This window comes from Mobula hypostoma, chromosome 11 (assembly GCF_963921235.1).
Source record: "Mobula hypostoma chromosome 11, sMobHyp1.1, whole genome shotgun sequence".
In the NCBI taxonomy this organism is placed as follows: Eukaryota; Metazoa; Chordata; class Chondrichthyes; order Myliobatiformes; family Myliobatidae; genus Mobula; species Mobula hypostoma.
Window position 1 is genome coordinate 74,348,449 of NC_086107.1, and position 20,908 is coordinate 74,369,356.

A 20,908-nucleotide genomic window follows, 5' to 3' on the forward strand; every position below is an offset into this window, starting at 1 on the left:
CCCCCCCATTCCATATATACAAGAATAGACTATTTCATAACATTTGGAAAAGACAGAGACAAAATAATCACCAGTGGAATTGGGACAATAGATGTAAGTGACCATATATTTATCTGTTGATTTTGACCTACAACCAAAGAATACTATTTGGAAACTAAATGCAAGTCTACTCAATGATCCCTATTTTAAGGAACAAATTAAAAAAGAAATTGGTCTTTACTTAGAATTCAATGATAATGGAGAGGTTTCACCTCCCATTCTATGGGATACTCTGAAGGCTGTCTTAAGAGGGAAATTTTGCGAGACCATGGATCTGCGCCTGGAAAATCTTCACTCTACAGGGTGCAGGCCTGGGCAAGGTTGTATGGAAGACCAACAGTTGCCCATGCTGCAAGTCTCCCCTCTCCATGCCACCAATGTTGTCCAAGGGAAGGGCATTAGGACCCATACAGCTTGGCACCAGTGTTGACGCAGAGCAATGTGTGATTAACTGCCTTGCTTAAGAAAACAACACGTTGCCTCGGCTGGGGCTCAAACTCACAACCTTCAGGTCGCTAGTCCAATGCCTTAACCACTTGGCCACGTGTCCACAAGGGAAAATTATAGCGATATCTTCATATAAGAAAAAAATAAGGAATAGAACATTAGAGGAATTACAAAATAAGCTGAAGGAGCTAGAAAAAAAACCACAAACTGAGTTTGGCACAGGATACACTAGAGGAAATTTTAAAAATTAGGAATGAAATTAATAGTTTGGCTACACAAGAAATTAGAAAAAATTTAATGTTTCTGAAACAGAGACACTATGTAAGTGGATCTAAATCTATGAAAATACTGGTGTGGAAACTGAAAAAAAAGATAGCAGAAAATACAATTCATAGAATTAGGGATCCAAGAACAAAAGTGATTAAAAATAAGCTAAGTGAAATTCAAGAAGCTTTTGAAATGTTTTACAAAACTCTATATTCCAAAGCTCCAGGGGGAAGCATAACCCAAACTGACACCTTCCTGAATTCTTCAGAGTTACCCACTTCAAGCAAAGAACAAAATAGAACCATGACTGCTGACATAACTGAAGCTGAACTAAAAACTGTAATTAGTAGCCTTAAATTAAGCAAGTCACCAGGATCAGATGGATATATGGCAGAGTGGTATAAGGAATTTAGAAGTGAGTTAATTCCTGTTTTACTCCCCACACTGAACTGGGCCCTAAGAAAGGTGCAAATGCCATCCAGCTGGAAGGAGGCGATAATCTCAGCTACACCGAGAGAAGGCAAGGATAAAATGGAATGTGGGTCATTTAGATCAATATCTGTTCTTAATGTGGATTATAGATTATTTTCCTCCATCATGGCCAAACCATTAGAAGATTTTCTACCCACACTGATACATAATGATCAGACAGGTTTTATACAACAACGCCAAACACAAGACAATATACAAAGGACACTTCACATCATGGATCATGTAAAAAAATGAAATTGAAGCAACAGTGATAAACGTGGACGCTGAAAAGGCATTTGATTTGGTTAATTGGAATTTCCTTTACAGAGTTTTACATAGATTTGGTCTACATGACACAATCATTAAAACTATACAGGCACTATACGACAATCCTACTGCCAGGATTAAAATCAATGGATATTTATCTATTGATAAACAGATAACCGCTACTCTTCGCATTATATCTGGAACCGTTAGCTCAATACATCAGACAAAATGAAGATATCAGGGGAATTACTATTAAAGGGACAGAGCATAAATTGGCCTGTTACGCGGATGACATTTTAATCTATCTAGGGCAACCAATATACTCTTTACCCAAGTTGATGTAATCCCTTGAACAATATGGCCAATTATCAGGATACAAGATCAACATAGATAAAACCCAACTACTTTCATATAACTATAGCCCACCAGGAGAAATTGAAAGTAGATATCCTTGGGCATGGCAAACAGAATCCGTCAAATATTTGGGCATCATTATGCTAAAAGATTTGGCAAAATTATCAGAATGCAATTATCAGCCTATATATAAAAAATTAAGGAAGATATAACAAGATGGAACCTGATTCCTTTTCTTGGTCTCAGTTCAAGGATTGAATCTATTAAAATGAATATAATGCCCAGACTACTATATCTCTTTCAGACCCTACCAATAGAGAGTAACCAAAATCAATTCAATGAGTGGAACAAGATGCTATCAAGATATATATGGCAAGGTAAAAGGCCTAGGGTTCATCTCAAAACTTTGCAATTAGCCAAGGAAAAGGGAGGATGGGCCTACCTTCTCTTACAGATTATTATTTTGCAGCACAGTTGAGAGCTGTGATATGCTGGTGCAACCCATCATATGATGCCCAATGGAAAAACATTGAGGAGAGGATACTTTCCATCCCCATACAGGCAATTTTGGCTGATAACAACCTACAAAGTTACATAAATAATATTGACAACCCGTGGGTGAAATGGACTCTTTTAAATATGGAAAACTATTATAGAAGAATATAAACTAGAGAGAGACATTGCAATTCTTAAATAGTGTGCACGACTCGGATTTTACACCGAGTAAACTGGAGTCTAGATTTAAGGACTAGACAGCTAAAGGAATAACAGCTATTTGCAATATAATGAAAGAAGGAACACTGTTCAGTTTTGAAATGCTCAAAAAGAAACACTTAATAGAAAAACAAGACTTTTACCGGTATTTACAGATGCGACCGTATTTTAATAGGACGGTTAAAAATGTAACCAAAGCAAGTACATGTCTGATAGAGCTATTTACAAATGCATATAATTCAGGCAACGGTAGTGGAATAATTTCAAGCGTGTATAAGGGTTCGTCAAATCTTAAAACACATTCGACTTCAAACAAAATGGGAGAAGGAAGGAGGGATAATAATATCTGAGGAAGACTGGACAATAATATGGAGGTATCAATGGAAGTGTACCAGTTCACAGAAATGGAGGGAGTTTGGATGGAAAAACTTGATAAGATATTTTATTACACCCTCTCAGAAATCCCATTATGATAACAACCCCCCTGTTTGCTGGATAAATTGTGGAAATCAAAATGCAAACTATTATCATATTTTCTGAGAATGCCCCGTTATCAAAGACTATTGGAGTGGGATACATAATGCCCTACAAGACATCTTTAAATGTGAAATACCCTTAGAGAGTAAGACCATATACTTTGGGTATATACCTCAAGAATGGTTGAAAAGAGATAAATATTTAATGAATGTACTGCTGGTGGCTGGTAGAAAGACCCTTACCAGGAAATGGTTATCACAGGAGAGCCCAACTCTAAATGTATGGATGGAAATTACAATGAACATTTACAAAATGGAGAAAATAACAGCATCTGTTAATCATAAGTTGGAACAATTTTATTCATGCGGGAAAAAATGGTTTAACTACATAACACCTCATAGGCCTGATTTTATTCTCACCAGTCAATGAATATGTTGTAAGAAAAAAGATCACTTCCTACTATGTACATAGTTTTCTTCTTTCGATTGTTCTTTCTTTCCTCTCCTTTCTGTAAGTGTATACCTCAGATAAATATTCTGTGGAGATTTGTGACAAATATGATTATACGATATATATGTACAGTATCTGAAATGCATCTTATGGAAATGTATGTTTGATGATGAAATTCAATAAAGTAAATGACAAATTACATGCTGTATGCAGTATACAGTCCTGAGATTCACTCTCTCACAAACAGCCACAGAACAAAGAAACACCATGGAACCCGCCCAAAGAAAACATCAAACACCAAACACGCAATTGGCACAGAACAAGTGAATAACACACAGAATATCAAACATCACACTGCAGTCCTTGAAACTGTCTAGGGATCAACAATTTAGCAATGTGTTGCTCAGTAAACGCAGGTTGAAGAACCAGGCCGTGTTGAAGTGCCCCAATCAAGACTGCACAAAATAGCAATAAAAAAAAGGAGAAACCAAAAACACATATAACATGAACTGCAGAGTCCTCTTAAAACAAGTCCAGTCCACAAACCCTGCCCAAGACCACTGCACCTTTGCCCGACAGCAGCGAGCGAGAGGGAGAGGGAGACCAGTGAAACTCTGAATACCTGCTCACCTTCCACTCTCACTCTCATTGATTTCAATCTTGCTCGGCACTTTAATCAGTGACTTGGCTGAGAATTGGAGACAATCGCGGGTTCATGCCCCATTAGGCACACTCCATTCTCAACCACGCTCTCAAATGTGCTGAATTCCCTCAGGGCCAGCAAAAGCACCAGATCGCTCAGTCTGCCCAAAAACACATTTTCAAAATGTAAATTATGGGCTCCATTTGCATACAGATTAGAAATAGAAGTATATTTTTAAAAAGGAGAAGAAAAAGAAGTAGTTTTGTGAACTGTCTGCAGGACTTCTCCATTAAGTCACATTGGTCACTGGCGCCATCTCGCAAGGCTTCCAGAAACCATGAGTTTGAAGCCTTAGGTCTCCCTGTTCTTCAATGTTCCTTCAAGCTCTCCTACCGTACACTTCCTACCCTCATTTGACTTCCCACACTGCATCATTTCTCACTTGCTGAGATTAAATTCAATCTGCCAATGCTCTGCTCAGATTTCCATCTGAATACATCTCACTGTAGCCCCAGATAACTATCTTTGCTATCCACAATACCAGTAATTTTCATGTTATACTCAAGCATCAAGGGTCCCCGTAGAACAGCACTCGGCACAGACTTTGAATCAGAAAAGAAACCAGTCACCACTTTCTGCATCCTGTAACCAAGACAATTTTGGATCTAATTAGCCAACTCACCTTGAATCCCTTGTGCCTTAGTCTTCTGAACCTGTCTTCCATGCAGAACTTTGCCCATATAGGAGACAATGTCTACTTTCCTGCTTTCATCAACCTTCGTAGTCACCTTCTCAAAAAAACTCAATCAAATTAGTGAGGCAGAATTTCCCCTGCACAAAGGCATGCTGACTATTCCTGATTTGCCCCTGCCTTTCCAAGTGTAGATATCCCTTCAGAATTTTCTCTAACAATTTCCCCCAATGGGGATGCAAGGTTTATCTCTGTTGCCCTTCTTAAATGAAGGAACAACATTAACTAATCTCTAGTCTTCTGGTACCTCACCTCTGGCTGACAAAGGTGCACAAATCTCCATCAGGGCCCCAGCCACCTCTTCCACAGCAACCCGGGACAGATCTCATCCAACCCTGGGGATTTATCAGTCTTCATACATTCCATAACAACCAACACATTCCCTTCTTAACACTGATATGTTCCTGGCCATCAACGTACCCCTCTCTGAAATCAGCAAACTGAGGCAGATCTCATCCAACCCTGGGGATTTATCAGTCTTCATGCGTTCCATAACAACCAACACATTCCCTTCTTAACACTGACGTGTTCCTGGCCATCAACGTGCCCCTCTCTGAAATCAACAATGTCATGTCCTTCTCCTTGCTGAATACCAATGCAAGGTATTCACGAAGCACCTCACTTACATTGCTTGGTTCTTCACAAAGACCCCCATTGGTCTCTCATTATGCGGAGACAATCTGCAGCCTGGGTAAACAATTTACAGAACATTCCTTTCTAACACTAATCATGATCAAACTGTCGGTCACACTTTAACTCTCAGCCTCAGTGCTACTCAATCCTGAAACAATTTCAACATTTAAGCGAAGTTTGGATTGGTACATGAACAGTAGAAGTATGAAGGGGTGTTGTCCCAGTCCAGCACGGACTGGATGGGCCAAATGGCCTGTTTTCTGTGCTGTACTTCCCTACGACTCTATAACCTCTGTATCCTACACCCTGACTACCCTCTTGCTTATGATATAAAATGTCAATACACAAGTACACTGCTGATTGACAAAAAAAAGATATGAAGAAAAAAAACTACCATTTTAAAAAGGCTCAGGCTGTTTGGGTTTAGAATACATTATACAAAGTTATGGATACTGATTCAGTAACAGCCAATGGGGAATTAGAAAAAATTGCTAGGATACAGACATGGGGATTGTAAGAAATTTGACTGCAAGACCCGAAAAGGTCTCCCCTCCACCCATCTGCGATATTCATCAGGTACACTGGGTACACAGGACCCTGAACATTGTCAATGACCCCTCCCATCTATCCAACAATCTCTTTGACCCACTATCATCAGGCAGGAGGTACCGTAGCACTAGGACAGGACTGCTAGAATGGGAAACAGCTCCTTCCCCTAGACTGTAAAACTACTGAACTCCCTGCTAGAATGGGAAACAGCTCCTTCCCCTAGACTGTAAAACTACTGAACTCCCTGCTAGAATGGGAAACAGCTCCTTCCCCTAGACTGTAAAACTACTGAACTCCCTGCTAGAACGGGAAACAGCTCCTTCCCCTAGACTGTAAAACTACTGAACTCCCTGCTAGAATGGGAAACAGCTCCTTCCCCTAGACTGTAAAACTACTGAACTCCCTGCTATCATCCAGTTCTCACCACCTATGAAGCAGCAGTTGTTATACTGTTTACTATTTTACTTGTGACCTACGCTAAATGTCAGACTTCTGGAATATGTTTTATTATTTGTTAATTTATTTGTGGCAATATTACTTTATGCATTGTAAGTTGTATGTACTGTATTGTGCACCTTGGTTCAGAGGAACTTTGTTTTTGTTTGGCTCTATACATTTGAAAGACAATAAATTTGAACTTGAAGAGACTAACCTTAAACCACTGGCTCTTTGAAAGACCCGGTGCAGACATGTTGTGCAAAATGGCTCCTTCTGTTCTGCACCACGTATCGTTCTACAGGCAAAGAGTGACAGGCAGCAACCCCCTACAAAGGCAGTGCATCAACAAGTAGAAGAGAGGACACAGAGTCTGCAAAAGGAGACAGACAACATGTAAGTGGGCAAGAGACAGGCAGACAGAGTGTAAACCAGGAAAATTAAAAGTTATCGATTTTGGTAGGAAGGATTGAAAATCCTGGGAAACAAGTAAACTATTATGATCGAGGAACGTGTTTGCAGACTGGATATTGAACTTTTTACTGTTGGACTTTGGCCACATTCCACCGTGATACAACACTTGGTGGCACGGGAGGTCGTTCCTGCCTGTGGCCTTCGAACGTGCAGCTCCTCCCGTGGAGGGTCAGACACCCTGAGCCAATAGACTGGTCCTGGACTTATTTTCCATCTGGCATAGTTTGCTTTTTGTTGTTTGATTGTTGGGGTTTTTTGTATTGCTATATTCACGCTCTATTCTTGGTTGGTGCGGCTGTAACGAAACCAAATTTCCCTCGGGATTAATAAAGTATATCTATCTATCTATCTATCTATCTATAATGGCCTAGATGTTGCAGCCTGTTACATGGTTAGATCAGATAGAACAATTAGGAACATTTTGCACATCTTTGCCTTTATTGCAAGCTATTGGAGAACGAGAGTAAAGGAGCTTGGCTACAGTTATGGAAGGCAATGGTAAGACAACACCTGGCATACTGTGTGCAGCTTTAGTCACCTTACCCAGAGGACAACCCATACCCTCTAATGTACTGAGCTTGTGTTGCTTTAGAATCAACGCCATTCAAACTCATTGTTATTGCAACAGGATGTGGGTCTTCTTACATGCAAGGATGCAGCAAGATTGTCACAGAACAATCAGAATCAGTTTTAATGTCACTGGTATATATTGTGAAATTTGTTTTACAGTCACAGTACATAATAATAATTCAAATTACAATAAGAAATACATATAAAAATTAATGTAGTGAAAAAAGAGAGCAAAAGGAATAAGCTGGTGTTTATGGGTTCATTGTCCATTTAGAAATCTGATGGCTGAATGGAAGAAACTGTTCCTGAAACATATTGAGTGTGTGTCTTCAAGCTCCTGTACCTCCTCCTTGATAATAGCAGTGAGAGGGGGGCACGTCCTCAATGATGGGGGGGCCTCAGTGATGGATGGCATCTTTTTGAAGCACTGCCTTTTAAATGTTCTCGATGCTGGGGAGCCAGTGCCCATGATGGAGCTGGTCGAGTTTACAACTTCCTGCAGTTCTTTCCGATCCTGTGCAGTGGCCCCTCCATACCAGACAGTGATGCAGCCAGTTAGAAAGCTCTCCATGGTACTCCTAGAAATTTGTGAGAATCTTTGGTGACATAGCAAGTCTCCTCAAAGTCTTACATTATGGCCAGGTACGGAAACACCAGTCCTACAAGTAGTGGATACAGCCCAGTCCCCCACAGGTGAGGCCCTCCCCACCACTGAGCACATCTACATGGAGCACTGTTGCAGGAAAGCAGCGTCCGTTATCAGAGACTCCCACAACACAGGCCATGCTCTCTTCTCACGGCTGCCAGCGGAAAGGTAGAGGACCCTCAAGTCCCATACCACCATACTACCCCTCAACCATCTGGCTCTTGAACCAGGGGGAATAACTCACTCTACTTTACTTTCCACATCACTGAACTGTTCTCACAACCCATGGATTCACTTTGAAGGACACTTCATCTTATGTTCTGATATTTATTGCTTATTTATTTATTTCTCTTTTGTATTTGCACAGTTCGCTGTCCTTTGCACATCAGCTGTTTGTCCTGCTGGGTGCGGTCTTGTAATGATTCTATCATGTTTCTTTGACTTACTTTGTATGCCTGCAACAAAATGAATCTCTGGGTTGTATACGGTGACATATATGTACTTTCAACTTTGAAATATGCTGCTGTCGTGCCTTCTTTGTAATTGCATCAATAAGTTGGACCCAGGACAGATATGCAGAGATGTTGACAGCCGGGAACTTGAAACTGTTCATTCTTTCCACTGTTTTTCCCCTTGATGAGGACTAGCATGTATTCCCTTGACTCCCCATTCCTGAAGTCCATGTTCAATTCCTCGGTCTTACTGATGTTGAAGGCAAGGTTGTTGATCAACCAGCTGATCTATCTCACTCCTGAACATCTGTTTATCACCATCTGAGATTCTGCCAGCAACAATTGTGTCCCTGTGATCGGCAAATTTAGAGACACTATTTGAGCTGTGTCTAGCCACACAGTCGTGGATGTAGAGACAATAGAGCAATGGGCTCAGTACATATCGTTGAGGTGTGCCAGTGTTGTTTGTCAGTGAGGAGGAGATGTTATTTCTGATCCTCACTCGCTGTGGTCTCCCTGTGAGGAAGTCAAGGATCCAGTTGCAGAGGGAGGTACAGAGGCCCAGGTTTTGGAGCCTGTTGATTATAACTGAGGGTTGAACACTGAGCTGTAAACAATAAACAGCTGCCTGACGCAACTATTACTATTGTCAATGCCAAATGCAAAGCCAGTGAAATTGCATCCACCATGGACTTGTTGTGGCAATAGGCAAACCGTAGCAGGTCCAGGTCCTTGCTTAGGCAGGAGTTGATTCTGGCCATGACCAACCTCTCAAAGCATTTCATCACAGTGGATGTGAATACAACTGGGTGATAGTCATTGAAGCAGATCACTCTGCTCTTCTCGGGCACTGGTATGATTGTCACCATTTTGAAGCAACTGGGAACCACCAGCTGCAGCAGCGAGAGATTGAAGATGTCCTTGAACATCAGGACCTGACATCTTGTGAGGGTTCACCCTCTGGAAAGATGTTCAAATGTTGGCCACTGAGAGAGAGAACACAGGGTCACCAGACACTGTAGGAATTCGCACAGGTAGAGTTTTATTTACCCTTTCAAAATGTGCATGAGCGGTATTGAGCTCATCAGGGAGTGAACATCACAGCCATCCGTGACGTTAAGTTTCACCTTGTAGGAAGCAAACCCTGCCAGAGTTGATGTGAATCTAATTCCACCTCTATAGAAATGGAAAATAAGAGGGAAGTTTTCCTAGGGAAATTTTAGAATTTTCTTTTCTTATGAAATTAGGATATATCTACATATTCATTTCATATATCGAACACAGAGATTAGGAGAATCTTGAACCCAAAGGAAGATGAATCTGGAGCTGGTTGGTATGTTCGGTTTTTGCTGTCTCTACAACACAAAGCGCGTGCGTGCGTGTGTGTGTGTGTAGTTTGATTAAGCATGCTTGTTCATTTAAATAATTCAGCACAGATTATATATAAAAACACATTAATTGCATACATCACCACACTATCACGTGATATGTGTGTGCCTCATTTAAAGTGAACATGAAATTAGACTCACATTTCGGACTCGCACACCTTCTTTTGAATTAGTTTAATGTTTTGAAGTTACAAAACATAACACAGGTATTTTTAAAACTACTGTGCCTCAGCTCACCTTGCAAGCTTCCTATTACTCATGCCTTTGAAGGTGTTTACCCTGAGATATCAGGTTCCATGCAAATACTTCTGATCTTCCTTTTCTGAAACTGAAAGCTTCTCTTCAGTGTAGTTAAACAGGGACCTCAACTGTCAGTTTCATTTCTTACATTTTGTCCTCACCACTTCCCCTGGGACAAAGTTTCCTCATGACTTGCTTCATGTTAAATGGATTTCTCTCTGCAGTGTCCAGCTCAATGTAGCCACCAAACGGTTCTCCTCCCCTTTTAGCATTCAGGAGGAACCATTTCCTACACCATATTACCTTCCCTTATAAACACTGTCCCGTCTCCTCCCAGAGCTCCAATTACTCCTTCCAGTTAACATGGCATTATCTATTCATTTCAGCTTAGATGTCACCCATAATGCAGTGCCTTCTACAGCTGGGAGACGACGTGCAGCTTGGTAACCAATTTACAGAACAATTCTCTCTCTAACGCTTATCATAATTAAATTTCTAGTCACACTTTTACTTTCAGCTTCAATCCTTCTCTAACCTGTGACATCTGTATCCCACACCAATCCCAGAAAAACACAAGTTCAGGAGCCCTGGCTCAACCTCTGATTCAGTGCTTTTTACGGCTACATTGATAAGTAGAAAATATGTTGGAAGTCTGAAAAAAAGACTAGGTAAATGGGGATAATGTAGGTCAGGTAGCATCTGTGGCAAACCAATTTAACATTCAGGCCGATAAACTCTGACTGTTTTCAGACAATAAATGCCACTCCTGACACCAATGGCATACTGATGAGGCTCAATGTGAAATTTTAACAATATTTCTAAATTACCCTTTTTGCACAGCAGCAATTAGCAATGATTCTGGTATCCTAACTTCAAAGTTCAACATTCAAAGTAAGTTTATTATCAAAGTACAAATATACTACCTTGAGATTTACTTTCCTACAGGCAATTACAGGGAAAAAAAGGAAAGCAATAGAATTTTATGAAAAACTACACATAGACAAGAGTGACAAACAACCAAATGCAAAAAACAAACTGTACAAATACAACAGAAAACTGAGGATAAAAGTTGTAAAGAGTCTGTGGGTCGTAGAATCATCAGGAGTGGTGGTGAATGAGGTTGTACATGCCTGTTCAGGAGCATATATGCTAATAATTGTTCCTGATCCTGGTGGTGTAGGGCCCAAGGCTTCTGTACCTCCTACCCAAGGGTAGTAGTGAGAATAGGGTGTGGCCAGGATGGTGGAGAGTCTTTTGATGATGGATGCTGTTTACTGGCAGCAGCTCTCCGTGTAATACAGAGTTGAGGACAGCTCCTCCTCTGATCTCTTTCCAATCCACATCGAAACATATTGCAACACAGCCAGGATGAAGTGTCTCAACCCAAAACATCGACTGTCCATTTCCCTCCAGTGTTGCTGCCTGACCCACCAAGTTCCTCCAGCAGTTTAATTTGATTCAGACTCCAGCACCTGGCATCTTCAATACCTTGTATTGAATTTTAAACAAAACTCCCAGCCTTACACACTACACAGACATTCTGCTATCTACATCTGTATTTCCTCCAGGAAAATATCATCATATTAAGACACTGGGCCAAAATGTGTCCGAGATTTTGAAAATGAACCACCACGAAGTACGGGTTCTGCTGGAGAGGGTCTGGAGACTGAGCACAGCCGTGCTAAGCCAAGGGTAAAACACATGCATCTGCCAGCACATCTGGCATAGATATCTTCCCCTATTTCCCTGGCATAGACATCTTCCCCTGTTCCCCTGGCATAGATGTCTCCCCCTGTTCCCCTGGCATTGATATCTCCCCCTGTTCCCCTGGCATAGATATCTTCCCCTGTTCCCCTGGCATAGATATCTTCCCCTATTTCCCTGTTCCCCTGGCATAGATATCTTCCCCATTCCCCTGGCATAGATATCTTCCCCTGTTTCCCTTGGCATAGATATCTTCCCCATTCCCCTGGCATAGATATCTTCCCCTGTTTCCCCGGCATAGATATCTTACCCATTCCCCTGGCATAGATATCTTCTCCTGTTCCCCTGGCATAGATATCTTCCCTTATTCATTTGAATGGAACCACCCATCTTCAACTGAAGAAAAGAGAAGGAATGTGGTGATTTTTTTCCCTCCCTTGTTCACATCTAATTAATATTAATGACTCTAAAAAAAAACATCAAAACTTATTTAAGCTATTTTAAATCATTCAGATTAGTAGCTGAAAAAGTCTTTGACAGCACAAGCTATAAAAAAGCCAGTAAGATCACATTGCCACCTACTGGGATGGCCAAAACAGCAAGGCCTGGAGCTCCATCAGACCAGGCCTCACAAAGGTCGGTTTGACCATGGGCAGGCTGCGCGCCATCCAACCTGATGACTGCTGTTTCACTCTACACAGACGCTGCCAAAACTGTTGATCAGCTCTACAGATTGGGATGGACGTATAGGGACACACATACCTTGTTTTCTCTCATCATCTTTTTGTATTCCTCTTGTTTTTCCGTCTCTGCAATCAACTGTGTGTAGTGAGGACAGTTGTCCAGTGGGAATGCAAGCACCTGAAACACATTCAGCTTTGTTCAGATCACACCCTGGACCCAAAGCTAGTGAAAGATATACACACACACACACACACACACACACACACACACACACACACACACACACACTGTACATACATCACTCCAGCCCAGTTCCAGTGAGAGATATATGCTCACAGACACAAACATACAATACTCTGGCCCAGACATAGCTGTGAAAAGTATTTACATGCACTAATTAACTGCCCTCTGTCTCCATAGTAGATACCTGAGGAGGCAGAGAGACACGGAGCCCGGACTGCGGTATGTAATACAAGGTGCACACTTCCTGCTCCTATCCAGCAACGGTACAGGTCACAGTGCTCATCCTTTTCTAATACCACACTCGCACTGTTAATGTAAACCATACCTTCCTTCAGAGCTCCAACGTAACATGCAAAGCTGCTACTTGTGCTGGTGCGAGGGCTATTCTTGCACACATCCACACCACCTATCCTTCCCAGCACTCCACTGTAAGGTGCAGGGCTCTAGCCTCCACATGGACTTCCTGCACAACCATCTATTGTTCACTAGAGTGGGATAGACTTTGCATTCCCCATTGCACTCTGCTCAGAAAAAGGATAGTTTGAGTGGTGCTGCTCAAACTCCCACAGCTGCCCTTCTCCCCACATTGTCAGCAACGTTGGGCAGTACCCCTCACAGCCACTTGCCTGGTCCTCTCCCTCAGGCACTGTATGCACAGGAATCGGTTGCCATCTCAAGTCAGGACGGAAGACCTGATGTCCTTGTGGAGGGTACAGCCCAGCAAGATTCGACTCAGCGCTCATCAGAGTACGGTCAACATCTGTGCTCCGAATGTAAATCTACAGCAAAGAGAAAATGTGTACAAATTAAATTAGGCATTAGACCAAGTAGAGCATACAATCTAAATCAAACTGCAGATGGTAAAATCCAAAATAAAACAATATAATGCTGGAAAAAACCTAGCATGTCAGGCTTGTTAACTACAGCTAGTCTCTTTGGAGATTAGGGACAAGAGAAAGAAACAGCAGAAGGGCCAGAAAAATAGTTCAAAATACTGAAGATGCTGATAAGTATGAAACAGAAGAATATCAGATATACCGTATCAGATATTGTATGTGAGAAAGAAAAACAGGTTGATTAGTTTTCAGAACTTGTTAGTTCTATCAAACTGGAGGGGCTAATTATCTGAAATTGTTGAAGTCATTGTGAAGTTCCAAGGGCTGTGTTACACCCAGCCAGAGGAGCGGGGGCTCTTGCTTGGGCTTGCTATGGGCCTCACCAAGTCAGTTATGGGGGAAAATTGGGAAAGGATGAAGAATTAAAGTGCCAGGCATTTAAAAACTCAGGATCACCCAATGTAACCTCGAGGAAGAACACCTCCATCTCACACACTGTGAATTTATTTATTGATAGTGCAGAATAGACACTTCTGGCCCTTTGAACCGTGCCAATCAGCAACCCCTAATTTAACACCAGCCTAATCACGGGGCAATTTGCAATGACCAATTAAACGACTAACCGGTACGTCTTTGGACTTTTGGACTGTGGGAGGAAACAGACGCACGCAGGGGAAGATGTACAGACTTCTTTCAGATGACGTCGGAACTGAACTCTGAACTCCAACAGCCCGAGCTGTAACAGCATTGCGCAAACTGTTATGCCACGCTACTATGGCAACCATGATTGACCAGTTTAAATGAATGGCTGTTAATCTGTAATATTAACTTTATTTTTCATCACTCATTTTTCTTTCCCTGAACCTCTAGGAATCTCCAACATTCTTTTCATTCAGATTCCCAGCCAGTGGAGCACTCTTTACCCAGCCAGTCTCCACCCTTCCAAAGACAATCACATTGTTCCCTCCACGCTCTGTTGTAACTTAAAACATTGCTTACTACCACTCTCTAGTTCAGAAATGAAGGTTATAAACCTGAAACATCTACCGAGTTTTCCCTCTCCACAACTGTAGCCTGGACAGATTTTTCCAGCACTTGGAAGAGAAGTCATTTTAGAAGAGATTTAGTTTTAATTTGGCATCATCTTCAGCAACAGAACTTTGTTGCAATATCATTCATTCCAAAATTGCCACAGTCTGCCTGAGTACACACAACTATAGTGTTCATGAGTGTGGCTGAGTACACACAACTATAGTGTTCATGAGTCTGCCTGAGTACACACAACTATAGTGTTCATGAGTGTGGCTGAGTACACACAACTATAGTGTTCATGAGTCTGCCTGAGTACACACAACTATAGTGTTCCTGAGTGTGGCTGAGTACACACAACTATAGTGTTCATGAATGTGCCTGAGTACACACAACTATAGTGTTCATGAGTCTGCCTGAGTACACACAACTATAGTGTTCATGAATGTGCCTGAGTACACACAACTATAGTGTTCATGAGTATGGCTGAGTACACACAACTATAGTGTTTATTAGTGTGCCTGAGTACACACAAACATAGTGTTCATGAGAGTGCCTGAGTACACACAACTATAGCATTCCTGAGTCTAGCTGAGTACACACAACTATAGCGTTCCTGAGTCTAGCTGAGTACACACAACTATAGTGTTCATGAGTGTGGCTGAGTATACACACCTGTAGCGTTCCACAGTCTGCCTGAGTACACACAACTATAGTGTCCTGAGTGTGCCTGAGTACACACAACTGTAGTGTTCCGGAGTCTGGCAGTACACACAACAATAACGTTCCTGAGTGTGCCTGAGTACACACAACAATAACGTTCCTGAGTGTGGCTGAGTACACACAACTGTAGTGTTCATGAGTGTGGCTGAGTAAACACAACTAAAGTGTTCCTGAGTCTGGCTGAGTACACACACACAACTATAGTGTTCATGAGTGTGCCTGAGTACACACAACCATAGCGTTCCTGAGTCTGGCTGAGTACACACAACCATAGCGTTCCTGAGTCTGGCTGAGTACACACAACTATAGTGTTCATGAGTGTGCCTGAGTACACACAACCATAGTGTCCATGAGTGTGCCTGAGTACACACAACCATAGCGTTCCTGAGTCTGGCTGAGTACACACAACTATAGCGTTCCTGAGTCTGGCTGAGTACACACACACAACTATAGTGTTCATGAGTGTGCCTGAGTACACACAACCATAGCGTTCCTGAGTCTGGCTGAGTACACACAACCATAGCGTTCCTGAGTCTGGCTGAGTACACACAACTATAGTGTTCATGAGTGTGCCTGAGTACACACAACCATAGTGTCCATGAGTGTGCCTGAGTACACACAACCATAGCGTTCCTGAGTCTGGCTGAGTACACACAACCATAGCGTTCCTGAGTCTGGCTGAGTACACACAACTATAGTGTTCATGAGTGTGCCTGAGTACACACAACCATAGTGTCCATGAGTGTGCCTGAGTACACACAACCATAGCGTTCCTGAGTCTGGCTGAGTACACACAACCATAGCGTTCCTGAGTCTGGCTGAGTACACATACACAACTATAGTGTTCATGAGTGTGCCTGAGTACACACAACCATAGCGTTCCTGAGTCTGGCTGAGTACACACAACCATAGCGTTCCTGAGTCTGGCTGAGTACACACAACTATAGTGTTCATGAGTGTGCCTGAGTACACACAACCATAGTGTCCATGAGTGTGCCTGAGTACACACAACCATAGCGTTCCTGAGTCTGGCTGAGTACACACAACCATAGCGTTCCTGAGTCTGGCTGAGTACACACAACTATAGTGTTCATGAGTGTGCCTGAGTACACACAACCATAGTGTCCATGAGTGTGGCTGAGTACACACAACCATAGCGTTCCTGAGTCTGGCTGAGTACACACAACCATAGCGTTCCTGAGTCTGGCTGAGTACACACAACTATAGTGTTCATGAGTGTGCCTGAGTACACACAACCATAGTGTCCATGAGTGTGGCTGAGTACACACAACTATAGTGTTCCTAAGTGTGCCTCCAGACTCAGTTGAAAGGAATGCACCTCCTGTCAGTGTGGCTATACAGACCCTACTCTGAAGACAATTCCTTTATCAGTTTTCCAGAGTTTAAATGGTCAAGGGAATTTACACCAAAACATGGCAATTGAAGGGTTTGTTCTGGAACAAATGTAGGACCACCTCACATGACTGAGGATAAGTAATTAAGTCAGTTAGGGCTGCCATCTAACTGAAATGCAGCCATTGTTATATCCTGCATTCCCATTAAAGGGTTAGAAGAGACCTTCTGCTCAGCCTCTCACTCTGACTCATCATTTTTTCACCTGTCCTGATGAAGGATCTCAGCCTGAAATATCGACTGTACACTTTTCCATATATGCTGCCTGGCCTGCTGAGTTCCTCCACTATTTTGTGTGTGTTGCTTAGAAGAGATACCTTGCCTTTTGTAAGAAAACTCCATGGTACCCCTGCGCTCCTAAAAAGACGTTGGTGATCCAACTTAAAAAGTGTCTTTGATAAAGCAAAACATCATAATGCATATCACAGGAGCCTTATAAGGAGTAACACTGAGTTTCTAAGCAGGTAGAGATTTAGTCAAGTCCAAGCTGTTGGGTATTTATGAAATACACATTTCTAATACAACTTGCCAGCACAAGATAGCTTGCAGATCAAAATGTGCATATTTGATCTCCTTCAGACAATAGTATCCAAAGCTGAATTAGAATTTCAACTTGGCTTATTAGAACCCCACCCCTTTACACAGTAGCTCACCTCACCTCATGTCGGTCATAAGACAAGTTGAGGAAGCCATGGTAACGATTTCGCAGATATTGGCCCAGTGCATACTGCTGTCTCATTCCAACCTACATAATGGAAACAGAAATCCCAGTCATTACGGGAAGAGACAGAGCGCAGTAAGCACACAACAGTGAGATTCAGCTCTACACTTTTCCAGTTTGAACCTATATCCAGCCCAACGTATTTATATACCAAGCTCTCCACTCATGCTCCTTTGGGCTTTTGTACCACACTTACGTCCACTCACACTCCAGTCACATCACAGAGCTAAATGTTTAACACATTGTTTACACAACAGTCCAGGAACAATGATACACTAATTCACTCGTACACAAGAATATGGTGAAGGCCAGATTGACATCATCCAGAACAGGTTTTACTTTGACTCTTAAATAAAGATTGGTACTTCCACAAAGACTACGATTCATTAACAGTATAGGTCCCATTTAGATTACTACTGTATGAATCAGTGTCAACAAATGGTTCCTTGTTTAAAGCACAAGCAATTGTGACTGTTGTTATGTTCACCAACATAACTTGCTTGAAATTATTTTACATATGCATCTCTTTTTCATTAAGCAGTAAATATTTTACAACCAATTTTAGAATGTAAACTATGCAAGTTTATTGATTACTTATAAAAATACAAATTTTGCGATTTGAATTGCTCTCCTGAAGACACAGAGGAAATCTAGAGAACGTCAAGTGGAGGAGGAGATGAAAGAAGTAAATTTACAAGACTGCAAAACGATAAATGTCCAGGATCTATTGAAATGCATCTCGGGGTTTTGCAAGATGTAGCAGATGCTCCTGTTGTCATCTTTGAAAGTTCTATGGAATCTAGAATTGCTCCCACTTGTTGGAAAGTAACAAATGTAACCCTGCTGCTGAAGAAGAGGTAGGGGAAATATATATTAAAAAATTCAGGGAACTAACTCCAGGTTATCCTCATAGGAGGCAAGTGTTGCAATTTATTAAGTAACAGGACATAATAGTCACTGTGGAAGTATGAAAGGGTAATCATGTTAAATATATGAAAGTTTGAGATTGCAACTCACAAGACAGATAAGGAGGATACAAATGAATGTGGTACATTCTGACATTTGTAAGTCTGAATAGGTGCCTCACAAAGAATTCAATGTAAAGTGACTGGTATTGTGGAGTTGCGAGTGGTTGGTAGGGAGTAGGAATAAACAAGTTATTTTGAAGTTGAGAAGCCGTGACTCTTGGAAGGCTGGAGGGATGAGGGAGCGAAGTGGAACTTGTTCAAGGTCATTGACTCTACTATGCTATGGGGAGGAGAAAGTAAACAAAGTAGGCCTACCTTTGGATGAATAGAGATGATCTCACTGAAACATACTTACTTCTCACGTGAGATTTGACAAGGTTACAGCAGGGACAATGTTTCCCTGGCTCAGGAGACTAGAACCAAGCTTCTCAGTTTCAGAATAAGAGGACAGTCTTCCAGAAGAAATTTTTTTTACACAGACAGTAGTAGACTTTTGTAATTCGCCACTCAGGAGGATCAACGGAGGCCCATTGGTTGAGTAGATTAAATGCAGAGACTAACAGAACATTAATTATGAAGAATGCAGGAAAAGACACCCCGTGATCACAGAGAACGTAGAAACAAATGGCCTCCTCGCTGATAGGAAAGGTCAGGAAGAGAGAAAAGAAGATAACAGAGGTCACTGACCTGGGTAAGCTGCCCAAATCCTTGAGGCCAATCACTCTCTGTATTTGGATCCTTGGGGAATCCTATGATAGGAGATCGATCACCATGACGAAAAACCTGTGAAAGTAGTCCAAGTTTCAAAAGGATGGATCTTATTATTTGTCACTTTATAAAGGAAGAGGGGGAAAAGCAAAAGGGGTGCAGGGTGGTTGAAAGAAAAACATAAAAGATTGTAACTATTCCTCCAGTGATACCTCGGCTCTCTGTCTCCTGGCTCCAGATTTTCTCACTCTCAACTTCCTTCTCCGTTGAGATGCAGCTTTCTGACCAAATGCCCTTCCTCCCATGCACCCCTCTCCACCCCACTCTGCCCAATCTCACTACGCTATTGACTGTACTGGTTTGTACAATTACATTCTTGAGAAGCACCTTCACATTCCTAAACTAAAGGCACCAAGACAAATTGTCAAAGTGGAGTTTATTGTCACATGCACAAGTACATGTATGCACAGGTGCAGTGAAAAACTTACTTACATGCATATAGCATTAGAAATAGGATTCACAAGAAAAAAAAACAAGTTTTTAAAAAATATACACAATTTTCACATGAAAGAATACAATTTGAATAAAACAATAACACAATCTATTTTAGTGCAAAGTAATCAAAGTGGCTGTGGAGGCCAAGTCATGGGGTGCATTTAAGGCAGAGATAGATTGGTTCTTGATTAGCCAGGGCATCAAAGAGAATGGGGAGAGGCAGGGGAGTGGGGATGACTGGAAGAATTGGATCAGCCCATGATTGAATGGCTGAGCAGACTTGATAGGCCACTTCTGCTCCTATATCTTATGGTCTGATAGTTGGCCAGAATTGATTGGAAAAGAACACTGGCAGGGATGACAGCAGACTAACAATGGCTGGAATTTCTGGGAGCAATTAGGATAGCACAGAATACATATATCCCAAAGAGGAGGAAGTATTCTAAAGGCAAGATGACACAATCATGGCTAATGAGAGGTCAAAGCCAACATAAAAACTGAAGAGAAGCCATATAATAGGCAAAAATTTGCGGGAAATTAGAAGATTGGGAAGCTTTTAAAAACCAACAGAAGGCAACTGAAAAAAGTCATTAAGGAGAAGATGGAATATGAAGGTAAGCTAGCCAATAATATTAAAAAGAATAATAAAAGTTTCTTCACATACATAAAGTGTGAAAGAGAGATGAGTGGATATTGGGCCACTGAAAAATGATGCTAAAGAGGTAGTAATGGGGAACAAGGAAATGGAGGACAACCTCATTAATTACTTTGTAGTAGCCTTCACTGTGGAAGACACTGGAAGTATGCCGGAAGTTTGCGAGTGTTGGGGGCAGAAGTGTGTGAAGTTGCCATTAGTAAAGAGGTGGTTCTTGAGAAACTGAAAAGTCTGAAGGTGGATAAGTTACATTGTCCAGATGGTGTACACCTCAGGGTTCTGAACCAGGAGGCTAAAAGGGATTGTGGAGGCATTAGTAATGATCTTTCAAGAATCAATTGATCCTGGCATGGTTCCAGAGGACTGGAAAATTGCAAATGTTACTCCACTCCTCAAGAAGGGAGAGCAGCAGAAGAAAGGAAACTACAGGCCAGTTATTCTGACTTCAGTAGTTGGGAGGTG

General features: G+C 41.8%; 1 protein-coding gene across 1 annotated transcript in view; it reads right to left on the bottom strand.

Annotated features, from left to right (window-relative positions):
* The window catches only part of acp2 (acid phosphatase 2, lysosomal), a 71,302-nt gene that overhangs the window by 16,687 nt on the left and 33,707 nt on the right, over window positions 1-20,908 (bottom strand). Inside the window, exons 2-5 of the mRNA XM_063062270.1 lie at window positions 19,276-19,371; window positions 17,558-17,644; window positions 13,525-13,677; window positions 12,734-12,832 (exon numbers count right to left, since the gene is read on the bottom strand). Of these exons, the coding sequence (XP_062918340.1) occupies window positions 12,734-12,832; window positions 13,525-13,677; window positions 17,558-17,644; window positions 19,276-19,371 (435 nt within the window). The remainder of the gene's footprint in view (window positions 1-12,733; window positions 12,833-13,524; window positions 13,678-17,557; window positions 17,645-19,275; window positions 19,372-20,908) is intronic.